Below are 15,628 nucleotides of genomic sequence, written 5' to 3' on the forward strand. Positions count from 1 at the left end.
AAACCTTTTTCTTTGATATACTTTGAGAGTTAGTTCTTTTATTGCTTGCACCTGAAGTATCCTTACTGCCGGATGAACAGACACACAAAAGAACGTTCATTAAGATTAGTTCCTGGGATAAAAGGATTAGCCTACAATAGGAAGCTGAGTAAATTGGGCCTCTACTCTCTGGAGTTTAGAAGAATGAGAAAAAACATTGAAACATACAAGAAGCTGAAGGGCTTGACAGGGTAGACACCATGTTATTTCCACTAGCTAAGGAATCTAGACATGGGAACACACTCTCATGATGATCATTTTGGACTGAAATGAGCAGAGATTTTTCTGTGACTCTTGGAAATTCTCTACCCCGATGCATCGTAAACGTCATCGTTTCTTAATTATTATATTAAGGGACATGGTCGTCACCGGCTGAGCCAGCATTTATTGTGCATCCCTAATTGCCTTTGAGAAGATAATTAAAAGTCAATCTCATTGCTGTGGATCTGAAGTCACTTGTCGGCCAGACCAGGTAAGGACGGCAGATATCCTTGCCGATAGGACATTAGTGAAGCAGAATTAGACTTTTAATTCCAGCGTGTTTTATTGAATTTAAATTTCACCATGTGCTGTGGCAGGATTTGAAACCAGATCCCCGAGCATTACCCTAGGTTTCTGGAATACTAGTCCAGTGACAATAGCATTAGGCCATTGGCACCTCGGCTGTCTCTCGGGAGACAAGGGATATGGGGAGAGTTCAGGAAAAAGGAATTGAGGCAGAAGATCAGCCATGATTGTATTGAAAGGTGAAGCAGACTCAATGGCTAGTCTACTCCCCGCTCCTAATTTTTATGCCCTTTTGTTCTTATTTCAGTTTCAGATGCCATGTGTTCAAAGTCTAATTGGAGCACAAAAAGATCTGCTGCCTGTTGGACATTCAAGTATTGTTGGTGCAGAAAGGGGGATTGCAGCTCTGGGCTTGTGAAGTTCTCGTCTCCAGTTGGCCAGTGCGTGGTTCGGTATCAGAAATGAGAGTTAGTGTCCAATAAAAAAAGTAAAAGAAATATACGGTTAAGTGCCCTTTTGGTTGCCCTTGAGGCATTTATTTTAAATGCTGAGGCCATTTTCAGTTTAGAAATATAATCTCTATTCCTTCATCGTTGCAAGGTCAAAACTCAAACTCTCTCCCTACCTGTAGGTTTACCTTCATCATATAGACTGCAGAGGTCAGGGATGAAAATGGTTGAAGACAAAGAAGGCCGAAGACAAAAAGCCCTGATTCTTTTTGTGACAAGAATCATAGTAATTATCGTACCATATGATCTGTAATAAATGCAAATGCTTCTAAGTCATTTCAAATGAGCGGAATTATTGTGGGTAGAACACTGTTTACCTTCTATTACCATCAAGACTGTGGACCAATGCATTTGCAGCAAATCACCAAACCATTGTAAAACATACACAGTATAACACATAGCACAAAATATTCTATGAACGTCAAGTCAAAACGGAAATCAGTAAATTCATGCAACTTATTTGTATCTATGTTCCACGCAAGGGTATCTGAATGATCTGTTCCAAGTAAGGAATTCCAAGGAGAATAGGGACTGAATGGAATTGTTATCAGTGCAGGCTTGATGGGGCAAATGGCCTCCCTCTGTACTGTAGGGATTCTATGAAATATTAGTAGAAATCCCTGCAGTTGCCAGTGATTTAATCACTGGGTTTCTTTACCTATTAACTACTGTAAACTTGGTTCTTTGTACCGACAAACCTTTGAACATTATCATACGCACAAGGAATTGTAAAAGTACCACGAGATGAATAGAGTTAGGCTCATTTTTGGACCCTAAATATAACCGTCACCTGATTTGGTCAGGATGCTGACTTTCCAGTTGCCTCATTGTAAAACATAATAAAAGAACAGAAATGAACTGACTGAAGCATCAGTGATAGCAGAACGATGAAACCAAGGTGTGCTTCCTTCACTCAACAGCCAAGAACAGAAACTCATGTCAGATGAGCACATGGGCCATGGATGCTGGGGTTAGTTTCCAGCTTTCTATTTAGAGTGGGCTGAACTCTTTTATTCAAATCCACTCAATCAAGTTTGAGACAGGTAAAAAAGGTGATGGATCCTCACCATAAATGCAACAGTCAATTAAAACAGTGTCACTGCACAACGTGCAATTAAAATCAATATCTGGTTTCAGTGTTAAAAATAGCAGAATACTGAACAGATAACAGAGAAAACTACCACCTGCCAACTAATGAACAACTGAACTCTACAGCTTGTGGCAACTCCAAACCAAGTCAAGAGAGAGGGAGATATTATCTTGTATATTCCCCAGGCTGGCTGCAAGGAGATGATTGAACACTGGGAATATAGCACAGTACAAAACACAACCTCTCCAGGTGGGTTAGCTGATAAATCAGTGCATATTTGAGCCACCTATTTCATGCTGTGGCCACATGCGTCAGCACAATCACAGTATTTTAAAGACCATGGCCACAATTTTCTTAACTAGACATTCTTTAAAGCAGTCAATTTCTCGGGCCAGCAACAACGCGGAGACAGACACTTCGAAACCTTGTGTTCCAAGTTTCAGCAAAGTGCCCGCCATGTCTTTTGCCTTGACAACAAGGCCCACCATGGAAGCACAACAAGCAGAAATCTCCTCACATGAGGCAAGCAAGAAAACAGGGACTGGGGAATCTGGCATGTCCTGTTGGGCAGCCAAACAGCAATGGGTGGGATCAGGTACAAGCAGAACAAAACCTGTGTTTGATGGTTCACTTCTAGACCGTGGAGAGGAGGAGGTGGTCTGTTGGAAAAAACATTTCCAATGATGGAATTCCAAAATTGGCAAGAAGGAAATACACCATTTGGCAGAAATTTCTAATTCTAGAGGTTCACTATGATGGCTATCACCCAAGGAGAACTATTACGGGCAATAAAAGTTAGCACAACCAGTGACACACTCATTCCCATGAATGAATAAAAAAGGGTTGTACACTAACCTAGACCACTGGTTTAATTAATTACTTGTGAAACAATTTCAACAGTCTTCTACATCGACCCAGTAAGCTATATATTGCACTAACTTTATAAGTTTTTTACAAAAGTATACTTGACTCATGAAATATCTGAAAGAACATAAACATTTCATAATGGCCATCACACAATGTAATAACGTTCAGTTCTCTACATACAGCATGTTGTAGTCTTGGGGAGTTATAGTACAAAGAAATGTTACAGACATTTTAAAATAGTCATTACAAATAGTGCCAAGGTTTTTTTAAGTTGACTACCTAGAGCAAATTGCACTCTGAGGTGCTTCCATACAATTACATGTAATATTTACTCTATCTATTCAATGCAAGTCTAACTTTATAAATAGATATTTACTAATGGTATACAGGGTAAATCAGTATAAATAAAGTATAAACTTCCACTGCAGCAACCTTTGCTGTTTCATCTTTAAGAATATGCGGCTATGTTAGGGACCAGATCAGAATTTCCAAGGTGTATTATAAAGTCAGCCGAGAACCTAACTTTTTTTGATTTTAGCATTAGGGTGAGCATTAAGTGTTTCACTCCAGGTATGATTCAATTGACCCATTAGGGAGCTTTTAATAAAACAAACTTCATTTAAGAACACAGTTAGAATTTAACAAAAATTGGTATAACTTATACCAATTAAAATACTTAAACATGACAAAGTATAATTCTTCACAATACCTATGTTGAGAGTTCCATTGTAAGCAGTACCCCGATAAACATAAATCCCTGTTCAGAATCAGCGCGAAATAGATATGTTCACATGGGACTACGTTTTCCGTTTTTTAACCCCTCCAGACAGATACACCTGTCTTCTCACTCCCACACAAGTTCCAGGACATATCCTGAAACAGCAGAACTTCAGAGAAATAAACCTTGTCTCTTGCAGATCTCAGTCTCCAGACTTCAGAAAGAGAAAGGGCTACTTCTCCCGACAGTGCAGCTTCCCAGCAGCAACTGACTGAAGTTTTCTGTGTAAGCCCAGCTCCAACCAGACATGACTTTTTCTATCAACCTAAACAAGCCCCACTCCGCAAGACCCCAGGGGAAAACACTTGCATAACAGAACAGCATTAGGCCAGATTAAAACAAATATTCTAGCAATTAGGACCAATTATGCAGTAACAGCAGGGCTGCTGGATGGAGACAAAACAGCACCGATAATAAAACAAATTGCTAAAACAGATCCTGCACACGAAAATGATCCAAATACATTTCTTAAAGGCACAGTATTGTCACAGCTATGAAAAGCATAATTGAATGGTGGCTACTGTCTATCATGTTGCAGTTTGATACAAGGTGGATTTGTACTTACCCAGGCATTTAAAAGGAATCACCACATGATTATGACCTCGACAATGTTTCTTTCCCTTCTTACACCAGTTCTCAATGCTGATAGGCTTATTCGCTTCCACCACATTAGTAATTTGGAGCTCTGGGTAAACCTAACAAAAAAAGGTGAAATTTATGAAGATAATTATATCAAAGACTCTTGTAACAGAACATGGCAAATGCAGTAAGTCACGCGAGACAAGGGAAGCATTATTCCACCGAGATGTCTAATACAAAAATTGTGGTCTCTGTTTTGGAATTGCATTGGCTGATGGTTCCAGCTTTTTAAGGCCAAGTATAGTGAACTTTGAATTCTGACGACATGTAAAACTGGAAAGGTGGCCAAACAATGGCTCAGAAGGGAAATTAGAGATAGTATTAGATTCAAGGGAGAGGCATGCACATTTGCCAAGAAAAACAACAGCCCTGAGGATTGGGAGCAGCTTAGAATTCAGCAAAGGAGGACAAAGGGACTGATTAAGAAGGGTAAAATAGAGTGTGAGAATAAGCTTGCAGGGAACATAAAAACTGACTGCAAAAGTTTCTATAGGTATAGGAGGAGAAAAAGATTGAAGACAAATGAAGGTCACTTACGATCAGAAACAGGAGATTTTATAATGGGGAACAAAGAAATGGCTGACGAACTAAATACATACTTTAATTCTGTCTTCACAAAGCAAGACACAAATAACACAGCAGAAATGTTGGTGAACACAGGGTTTAGTGAGAAGGAGGAACTGAAGGAGATCAGTGTTAGGAGAGCAATGGTGTTGGGGAAACTTATGGTACTGAAGGCCGATAATTTACATCCCAGAGAATTTAAGGAAGTGGCACTAGAAATAGTGGATGCATTGGTGGTCATCTTCCAACATTCTATAGACTCTGGAACAGTTCCTACAGAATGGAGGATAGCGAATGTAACCTCACTATTTAAAAAGGGAGGTTGAGAGAAAACAGGGAACTTTAACCAGTAAGGTTGACATCGGTAGTGGGGAAAATTCTAGAATCCGTTATCAAAGATTTTATAGCAAAACACTTGGAAATCAGTGACAGGATCGGACAGAGTCAGCATGGAGTTATAAAAGGGAAATCATGCTGGACAAGTCTACTGGAATTCTTTGAGGATGTAACTAATCGAGTTGATGAGGGGAGCCAGTGTATGTGGTTTATTTGGACTTTCAGAAGGCTTTCGACAAGATGGGATGGGTTGGTAAGTTTGCCGACGACACGAAGGTTGGTGGTGTTGTGGATAGGTTGGAGGGATGTCAGAAGCTGCAGCGTGACATAGATAGGATGCAAGACTGGGCGGAGAAGTGGCAGATGGACTTCAACCCAGATAAATGCGAAGTGGTCCATTTTGGCAGGTCAAATGGGATGAAGGTGTATAATATCAAGGGTAAGACTCTTAGCAGTGTAGAGGATCAGAAGGACCTTGGGGTCCAGGTCCATAGGACTCTTAAATCGGCCTCGCAGGTAGAGGTGGTGGTTAAGAAAGCGTATGGTGTGCTGGCCTTCATCAATCGAGGGATTGAGTTTAGGAGTCGGGAGATAATGATGCAGCTTTATAAGACCCTCGTCAGACCCCACTTGGAGTACTGTGCTCAGTTCTGGTCGCCTCATTACAGGAGGGATGTGGAAATGATTGAAAGTGTGCAGAGAAGATTTACAAGGATGTTGCCTGGATTGGTTGGCATGCCTTATGAGGATAGGTTGAGGGAGATCGGTCTTTTCTCCTTGGAGAGACGAAGGATGAGAGGTGACCTGATGAGGTGTACAAGATATTGAGAGGTATAGATCAGGTGGATTCTCGGAGGCTTTTTCCCAGGGCTGAAATGGCTGCTACGAGAGGACACAGGTTTAAGGTGTTGGGGAGTAGATACAGAGGAGATGTCAGGGGTAAGTTTGTCACTCAGAGGGTGGTGGGTGAGTGGAATCGGCTGCCGTCAGTGGTGGTGGAGGCAAACTCGATAGGGTCTTTTAAGAGACTTCTGGATGAGTACATGGGACTTAATAGGATTGAGGGTTATAGGTAAGCCTATATATAAGCCTAGATAGGTAGGGACATGACCGGTGCAACTTGTGGGCCGAAGGGCCTGTTTGTGCTGTATTTTTTCTATGTTCTAGCCCACATAAAAAATTGGCGTGTAAAATTGAAGCACATGGGATTGGGGTAGTGTATTGAGATGGATAGAAAACTGGTTAGCAGACAGGAAACAAACAGAAGGAATAAATGGGTCTTTTTCCAAATGGCAGGCAGTGACGAGTGGGGTACCAAAGATATCAGGGTTGGACCCCGGATATTCACTATATATATTAATGATTTAGATGAGGGAACTAAATGTAATATCTCCAAATTTGCAGGTGACACAAAGCTGGGTGGAGCTGTGAGGAGGATGCAGAGATCCTTCAGTGTGATTTGGACAAGCTGAGTGAGTGGGCAATTGATTAGGAGATGCAGTATAATGTGGATAAATGTGAGGTTATTTGCTTCGGTAGCAAAAACAGGAAGGCAGATTACTATCTTGATAGCCATAAATTAGGAGCGAGAATGTGCAATGAGATCTTAGTATCCTCGTACACCAGTCACTGAAAGTAAGCGGGGCGGCACGGTGGCACAGTGGTTAGCACTGCTGCCTCACAGCTCCAGGGACCCAGGTTCAATTCCCGGCTTGGGTCATTGTCTGTGCGGAGTCTGCACATTCTCCCCGTGGGTTTCCTCCAGGTGCTCCGGTTTCCTCCCACAGTCCGAAAGATGTACTGGATAGCTGCACTGGACATGCTAAATTCTCCCTCAGTACCCAAACAGGCGCTGGAGTGTGGCGACTGGGGGGATTTTCACAGTAACTTCATTGCGGTGTAAATGTAAGCATACTTGTGACTAATAAATAAATAAACTTTAACCATGCAGGTGCAACAGGTAATAAAAAAGGCAAATGGTATGTTGGCCTTCATAGCGATAGGATTCGAGTGCAGGAGCAGGGATGCCTTAGTGAGACCACACCTGGAATATTGTGTACAGTTTTGGCCTCCTTATCTGAGGAAAGATGTTCTTGCTCTACAAGGAGTGCAAAGTAGGTTTACCAGACTGATTCCTGGGATGGCAGGACTGATGTATGATGAGAGATCGAATTGGTTAGGATTGTATTTCCTGGAGTTCAGAAGAATGAGGGGAGAACTCATAGATACCTATAAAATTCTAACAGGACCGGACAGGGTAGATGCAAGGAGGATGTTCACAATGGTGGGGGTGTCCACAAACAGGAGTCACAGTCTGAGGATACAGGGTAGACCGTTTAGGGCAGAGATAAGGAGAAATTCCATCATCAAAAGTAGGAATTCACTTCCACAGAAAGTAGTTGAGGTCGAAACATTGAATGTTTTCTAGAAGCAGTTTGATATTGCACTTAAGGCGAAGAGGGTCAAAGGGATCAGGCTACCGAGTCGAATGATCAGCCATGATCAAATGAATGGCAGAGCACGCTCGAAGGGCTGAATGGCCCCCTAATTCCTAATTTCCATGTTTCTATGTCATTCTTAAACTCACATCTCGACAATACTGCAAAATATCTTCCTTGGTTCCTATGCAGCTTTTGGTTCCTGAAGGGTCAGGCTCCCATTTTCCAGTCTGGATGTTGACATGCATATTCAATTTCCCACAAAACATGGCAATCTGTGGCTCTGCCACTGCAAATCCAGCTCCAGTATTGGCTGCTAATGCCTGAAAATAAAACAGAAACAATCAACCTTCTCACCAGTAATTCTCCTCATTTTCCAATTTAATGGAGTATTTGAAGTTGCTACACAAACAGAAGATGAATCACAGCAGTGAAATATAAACCAGGATTCGAGTTCTCACCATGACCACACACCATTCTGAACTAAGGCTTCAGAACCCACAGACGCTGATCGCGTTGCACTTCATACAATGGAATTATCATCACCTCCATTCATTCTGCCTTCTTCCTCGCTCACAACACAGACCAATTTCATTACCTGCTTACTGATAGGGGTTGGAAGACTTCACTCGCTACTTGAAGTTGTACTGTATATAATAACTTGTGCTTGGAACCAACAAAAACATACAATGTTTTTTAATGATTAGATCAGCCTTCATTCTCTATCAAAGCTTTTACTAAATACTTCACCCACATTGAAGCATTTTGGATGATCCTGAGGAGTGAAATGGATTAAATAAGTGCGTGTTCTTCACTTCATTAGAGCAACAACTGGAGAACAAAAGATATTTACCATCATAAAATCACAAGATGGCATTCATATTTTATAACTGCGCATCTAACAATGCCCAATTCCCTGTACAATTGGCATCACCTGTCATTCCTTTGATTTCGAAGGAGAAATGGAGGGTACCAGTTTACAATGGGCAACAAGGAGGTTGTTACTAAGGACAGTTGAAACTGCAGGTCTAAAATCAATATATCTTAACCAATGTATAACTGGTTATCCTGTCCAGTTATTTTATCCACAATATAGCAATCCAATGCTATCAAAAACATGTGTTTTTCATTTTAATTAAGTGTGGCAAAATATCTCAACAGTTGCTTAAAATGGAGCTTTGGCAGAAAGTGGTGTGCAGTGTGCGTTAGTAAATAAGCAGCACCCATGGCATGTCGAACTAGGCGGGGCTCTCCTGTCTGACTACAATCGGAAGTGCCCTCATTACAGCCAAACTCAAGACTAGCACAAGAAATTTACGCAAATTGTTTTGCTGCCTCTGTAATTTCCAGTTTGTGCTGTGCTTCACTGACAGCAGAGAGATTACACAGAAACTGCAACAACTTTTGAAGCAGCCGTGCAGTGATGGAACTGGCGTAGAACCTCTCACCAGCTGCTCTTTCCATCAGTCTCACAGCCTCCATCAAATCAGCAAATCTGCTCATTTTATCTCTTTGGAATGCCTTATTTCTCATCTTCTCAGCATTCACCTTTTCTTCTAAGATCTCCTCTTTCCACAACTCAAAATGTAGGGAGGCCTTGTGGCAGAGTGGTAGCGCTCCGACCACTGCACCAGAAGCCCCGGATTCAAATCCAATGCCAGGACATGTTGGCTCTGGAAGGAGCATTCATAAAGTGGTTCAAAATGCTGATAATCAGCTCGGGAATGCTTCCACCACTTCTCCAAAGGGAAAAAACAAGTTTGTGAGAAGATATGCTGAACAACAACAATCTCCAAATAGTTGAATGTTTTCAGCAGATTAATTTCCAATCCATCATTGAAGTAATGTCTTTGGGAGATACTGGAATCACAAGCTAAGTTTCTAATCAATAATGACAAACATATCAGGCCCAAAAGACTCCTCTTTCTCAGCGATTACTCAGTTTTGTGGCTTCAAATAAGCTCAGTGCTGTCTTCTCAGTAGATAAATCCTCTAGCAGAACACACAACTATCAGCAAACCTGGAGAGGTGAAATCTAGTGGAAACGGAACTTCTGCTCAACAGCCCTCCTTTAATGGTCAACTAACCACAGCCATGTCTCAGAATCTGCTTCATGCCTTTTTAAAAAGGGCACTTTAAGAAGCATGTGGAAAAAATGAACATAGCGCCAAAGAATATTCCAAATCCTTTTCTACTTCCAGCAGTAGAAATCTTAGCTTCAGGGTGTGTAAAGTGAGTTGCTCCGCATGTTGCAGCATTTCAGACAGGTATTAAAAACCTCACAATGTGGTCAAGAGAAAGCAGTTCTCGGTGTTGTGGCCAATTAGTCAAGCCCAAAATTTCTAGAACCAGCTCATTTAATCCCCTCAAAAATATTCCACACATCTCCTGTTACTTCTCTGAATAACATTTACCATTTTTAAAAAATCTACACATTGTGTAAACAGAGTTTAGTGGAAAACTGACCATCACACTAGTATTCAAAACACACGGCGTCAGTCAGTGAATTAGCTCCTGAAAGCCCCAAAGAAATGAGAGAGAAAAATTGTTCCCCGACCAACTATCTTTGCAATCAGGCTCCTCTGTCGTTCAAACAGGGCAAGTGCCATTGGGAGCAGCAAAATGCACAGACATGATTTGAGGAATAGCAAGTGAGGAAAGCTGAATCCGTGATGAGCTGAGGGGGCAGTCAGACAAAGAGAAAGCAGGGGGTGAGAGGCGAGGGCGAACCAGGACGGGGGGAGGGCAAGGGCGAGGCGGGGTGGGAGGGCGAAGTGGGGCGGGAGGGCGAGGCGGGGCGGGAGGGGGTGGGCGAGGGCGAGCCGTAGGGTGGGGGCGAGGGCAAGCCGGGGGGAGGGCAAGCCGGGGTGCCGGCGAGCCTAGTCGGGGGGGCAAGGGCGAGCCGGGGCAAGGGCGAGCCGGAGCGAGGGCGAGCCTGGTCGGGGGGCGAGGGCGGGTCTGGGCGGGGGGCGAGGGCGAGCTGGGGCGGGGGGCGAGGGCGAGGGCGAGCCGGGGGGGCGAGGTGGAGCTGGGGGGAAGGGAGCGAGGCGCGGGGCAGGGCACGAGTCGGGGTGGGGGGCAAGGGCTAGACCGGGGTGGGGGGGGGGCAAATCCAGTCGGGCTGGTGCGCCGGGCGGGGGGAGAGCGCCGGGCGGGGGGAGAGCGCCGGGCGGGGGGAGGGAGCCGGGCCGGGGGCGGGGGGAGGGAGCCGGGCCGGGGGCGGGGGCGGGGGGAGGGAGCCGGGCCGGGGGCGGGGGCGGGGGGAGGGAGCCGGGCCGGGGGCGGGGGGAGGGGGCCGGGCCGGGGGCGGGGGGAGGGGGCCGGGCCGGGGGTGGGATGAGGGGGCCGGGGGGAGGGGCGGGGGGAGCGAGTCGGGCGGGGCGGGGGAGCGAGTCGGGCGGGGCGGGGGAGCGAGTCGGGAGGGGCGGGGAGCGAGTCGGGAGGGGCGGGGAGCGAGTCGGGAGGGGCGGGGAGCGAGTCGGGAGGGGCGGGGAGCGAGTCGGGAGGGGCGGGGAGCGAGTCGGGAGGGGCGGGGAGCGAGTCGGGAGGGGCGGGGGAGCGAGTCGGGAGGGGCGGGGGAGCGAGTCGGGCGGGGCGGGGGAGCGAGTCGGGCGGGGCGGGGGAGCGAGTCGGGCGGGGCGGGGGAGCGAGTCGGGCGGGGCGGGGGAGCGAGTCGGGCGGGGCGGGGGAGCGAGTCGGGCGGGGCGGGGGAGCGAGTCGGGCGGGGCGGGGGAGCGAGTCGGGCGGGGCGGGGGAGCGAGTCGGGCGGGGCGGGGGAGCGAGTCGGGCGGGGCGGGGGAGCGAGTCGGGCGGGGCGGGGGAGCGAGTCGGGCGGGGCGGGGGAGCGAGTCGGGCGGGGCGGGGGAGCGAGTCGGGCGGGCGGGGGAGCGAGTCGGGCGGGGCGGGGGAGCGAGTCGGGCGGGGGAGCGAGTCGGGCGGGGCGGGGGAGCGAGTCGGGCGGGGCGGGGGGAGCGAGTCGGGCGGGGCGGGGGAGCGAGTCGGGCGGGGCGGGGGGAGCGAGTCGGGCGGGGCGGGGGAGCGAGTCGGGCGGGGCGGGGGGAGCGAGTCGGGCGGGGCGGGGGAGCGAGTCGGGCGGGGCGGGGGAGCGAGTCGGGCGGGGCGGGGGAGCGAGTCGGGCGGGGCGGGGGAGCGAGTCGGGCGGGGCGGGGGAGCGAGTCGGGCGGGGCGGGGGGAGCGAGTCGGGCGGGGCGGGGCGGGGGGAGCTAGTCGGGCGGGGCGGGGGAGCGAGTCGGGCGGGGCGGGGGAGCGAGTCGGGCGGGGCGGGGGAGCGAGTCGGGCGGGGCGGGGCGGGGGAGCGAGTCGGGCGGGGCGGGGGGAGCGAGTCGGGCGGGGCGGGGGGAGCTAGTCGGGCGGGGCGGGGGAGCGAGTCGGGCGGGGCAGCGAGTCGGGCGGGGCGGGGGAGCGAGTCGGGCGGGGTGGGGGGAGCGCGTCGGGCGGGGCGGGGGGAGCGAGTCGGGCGGGGCGGGGGGAGCGAGTCGGGCGGGGCGGGGGGAGCGAGTCGGGCGGGGCGGGGGGAGCGAGTCGGGCGGGGCGGGGGGAGCGAGTCGGGGGGGGCGGGTCGGGCGGGGCGGGGGAGCGGGTCGGGCGGGGCGGGGGAGCGGGTCGGGGGAGCGGGTCGGGCGGGGCGGGGGAGCGGGTCGGGCGGGGCGGGGGAGCGGGTCGGGCGGGGGAGCGGGTCGGGCGGGTCGGGCGGGGCGGGGGAGCGGGTCGGGCGGGGCGGGGGAGCGAGTCGGGCGGGGTGGGGGAGCGAGTCGGGCGGGGCGGGGGAGCGAGTCGGGCGGGGCGGGGCGGGGGAGCGAGTCGGGCGGGGCGGGGGGAGCGAGTCGGGCGGGGCGGGGCGGGGGGAGCTAGTCGGGCGGGGCGGGGGAGCGAGTCGGGCGGGGCAGCGAGTCGGGCGGGGCGGGGGAGCGAGTCGGGCGGGGCGGGGGGAGCGAGTCGGGCGGGGCGGGGGGAGCGAGTCGGGCGGGGCGGGGGGAGCGAGTCGGGCGGGGCGGGGGGAGCGAGTCGGGCGGGGCGGGGGGAGCGAGTCGGGGGGGGCGGGTCGGGCGGGGCGGGGGAGCGGGTCGGGCGGGGCGGGGGAGCGGGTCGGGGGAGCGGGTCGGGCGGGGCGGGGGAGCGGGTCGGGCGGGGCGGGGGAGCGGGTCGGGCGGGTCGGGCGGGGCGGGGGAGCGGGTCGGGCGGGGCGGTGGAGCGGGTCGGGCGGGGCGGGGGAGCGGGTCGGGCGGGGCGGGGGAGCGGGTCGGGCGGGGCGGGGGAGCGGGTCGGGCGGGGCGGGGGAGCGGGTCGGGCGGGGCGGGGGAGCGGGTCGGGCGGGGCGGGGGAGCGGGTCGGGCGGGGCGGGGGAGCGGGTCGGGCGGGGGAGCGGGTCGGGCGGGGGAGCGGGTCGGGCGGGGCGGGAGCGGGTCGGGCGGGGCGGGAGCGGGTCGGGCGGGGCGGGGGAGCGGGTCGGGCGGGGCGGGGGAGCGGGTCGGGCGGGGCGGGGGAGCGGGTCGGGCGGGGCGGGGGAGCGGGTCGGGCGGGGCGGGGGAGCGGGTCGGGCGGGGCGGGGGAGCGGGTCGGGCGGGGCGGGGGAGCGGGTCGGGCGGGGCGGGGGAGCGGGTCGGGCGGGGCGGGGGAGCGGCTCGGGCGGGGCGGGGGAGCGGCTCGGGCGGGGCGGGGGAGCGGCTCGGGCGGGGCGGGGGAGCGGCTCGGGCGGGGCGGGGGAGCGGCTCGGGCGGGGCGGGGGAGCGGCTCGGGCGGGGCGGGGGAGCGGCTCGGGCGGGGCGGGGGAGCGGCTCGGGCGGGGCGGGGGAGCGGCTCGGGCGGGGCGGGGGAGCGGCTCGGGCGGGGCGGGGGAGCGGCTCGGGCGGGGCGGGGGAGCGGCTCGGGCGGGGCGGGGGAGCGGCTCGGGCGGGGCGGGGGAGCGGCTCGGGCGGGGCGGGGGAGCGGCTCGGGCGGGGCGGGGGAGCGGCTCGGGCGGGGCGGGGGAGCGGCTCGGGCGGGGCGGGGGAGCGGCTCGGGCGGGGCGGGGGAGCGGCTCGGGCGGGGCGGGGGAGCGGCTCGGGCGGGGCGGGGGAGCGGCTCGGGCGGGGCGGGGGAGCGGCTCGGGCGGGGCGGGGGAGCGGCTCGGGCGGGGCGGGGGAGCGGCTCGGGCGGGGCGGGGGAGCGGCTCGGGCGGGGCGGGGGAGCGGCTCGGGCGGGGCGGGGGAGCGGCTCGGGCGGGGCGGGGGAGCGGCTCGGGCGGGGCGGGGGAGCGGCTCGGGCGGGGCGGGGGAGCGGCTCGGGCGGGGCGGGGGAGCGGCTCGGGCGGGGCGGGGGAGCGGGTCGGGCGGGGCGGGGGAGCGGGTCGGGCGGGGCGGGGGAGCGGGTCGGGCGGGGCGGGGGAGCGGGTCGGGCGGGGCGGGGGAGCGGGTCGGGCGGGGCGGGGGAGCGGGTCGGGCGGGGCGGGGGAGCGAGTCGGGCGGGGCGGGGGAGCGAGTCGGGCGGGGCGGGGGAGCGAGTCGGGCGGGGCGGGGGAGCGAGTCGGGCGGGGCGGGGGGAGAGTCGGGCGGGGCGGGGGGAGAGTCGGGCGGGGCGGGGGGAGAGTCGGGCGGGGCGGGGGGAGAGTCGGGCGGGGCGGGGGGGAGAGTCGGGCGGGGCGGGGGGGAGAGTCGGGCGGGGCGGGGGGAGAGTCGGGCGGGGCGGGGGGGAGAGTCGGGCGGGGCGGGGGAGAGAGTCGGGCGGGGCGGGGGAGAGAGTCGGGCGGGGCGGGGGGAGAGTGTCGGGCGGTGCGGGGGGAGAGAGTCGGGCGGGGCGGGGGGAGAGAGTCGGGCGGGGCGGGACGGGGGGAGAGTGTCGGGCGGTGCGGGGGGAGAGTCGGGCGGGGCGGGGGAGCGAGTCGGGCGGGGCGGGGGAGCGAGTCGGGCCTGGGCGGGGGAGAGAGTCGGGCGGGGCGGGGGAGAGAGTCGGGCGGGGCGGGGAGAGAGTCGGGCGGGGCGGGGGGAGAGTCGGGCGGGGCGGGGGGAGAGTCGGGCGGGGCGGGGGGAGAGTCGGGCGGGGCGGGGGGAGAGTCGGGCGGGGCGGGGGGAGAGTCGGGCGGGGCGGGGGAGAGAGTCGGGCGGGGCGGGGGAGAGAGTCGGGCGGGGCGGGGGGAGAGAGTCGGGCGGGGCGGGGGAGAGAGTCGGGCGGGGCGGGGGAGAGAGTCGGGCGGGGCGGGGGAGAGAGTCGGGCGGGGCGGGGGGAGAGTGTCGGGCGGGGCGGGGGGAGAGTGTCGGGCGGGGCGGGGGGAGAGTGTCGGGCGGGGCGGGGGGAGAGTGTCGGGCGGTGCGGGGGGAGAGAGTCGGGCGGGGCGGGGGGAGAGAGTCGGGCGGGGCGGGACGGGGGGAGAGTGTCGGGCGGTGCGGGGGGAGAGTGTCGGGCGGTGCGGGGGGAGAGAGTCGGGCGGGGCGGGGGAGAGAGTCGGGCGAGGCGGGGGCAGAGAGTCGGGCGAGGCGGGGGCAGAGAGTCGGGCGAGGCGGGGGCAGAGAGTCGGGCGAGGCGGGGGCAGAGAGTCGGGCGGGGCGGGGGCAGAGAGTCGGGCGGGGCGGGGGCAGAGAGTCGGGCGGGGCGGGGGCAGAGAGTCGGGCGGGGCGGGGGCAGAGAGTCGGGCGGGGCGGGGGCAGAGAGTCGGGCGGGGCGGGGGGCGAGTGTCGGGCGGGGCGGGGGAGAATGTCGGGCGGGGCGGGGGGAGAGTGTCGGGCGGGGCGGGGGGAGAGTGTCGGGCGGGGCGGGGGGAGAGTGTCGGGCGGGGCGGGGGGAGAGTGTCGGGCGGGGCGGGGGAGAGTGTCGGGCGGGGCGGGGGGAGAGTGTCTGGCGGGGCGGGGGGAGAGAGTCGGGCGGGGGG

The 15,628-nt window shown here is 56.2% G+C and overlaps 1 protein-coding gene across 4 annotated transcripts in view; it reads right to left on the reverse strand.

Moving 5' to 3' along the window:
- Positions 1-15,628, reverse strand: part of aplp2 (amyloid beta (A4) precursor-like protein 2) — a 193,430-nt gene that overhangs the window by 114,611 nt on the left and 63,191 nt on the right. For all 4 annotated transcript variants that reach the window (XM_078205111.1, XM_078205109.1, XM_078205112.1 and 1 more), the window contains exons 2-3: positions 7,917-8,090; positions 4,356-4,485 (exon numbers count right to left, since the gene is read on the reverse strand). In XM_078205111.1, the coding sequence (XP_078061237.1) occupies positions 4,356-4,485; positions 7,917-8,090 (304 nt within the window). The remainder of the gene's footprint in view (positions 1-4,355; positions 4,486-7,916; positions 8,091-15,628) is intronic.

This window comes from Mustelus asterias, unplaced genomic scaffold (genome assembly GCF_964213995.1).
Source record: "Mustelus asterias unplaced genomic scaffold, sMusAst1.hap1.1 HAP1_SCAFFOLD_564, whole genome shotgun sequence".
Classification (NCBI taxonomy): domain Eukaryota; kingdom Metazoa; phylum Chordata; class Chondrichthyes; order Carcharhiniformes; family Triakidae; genus Mustelus; species Mustelus asterias.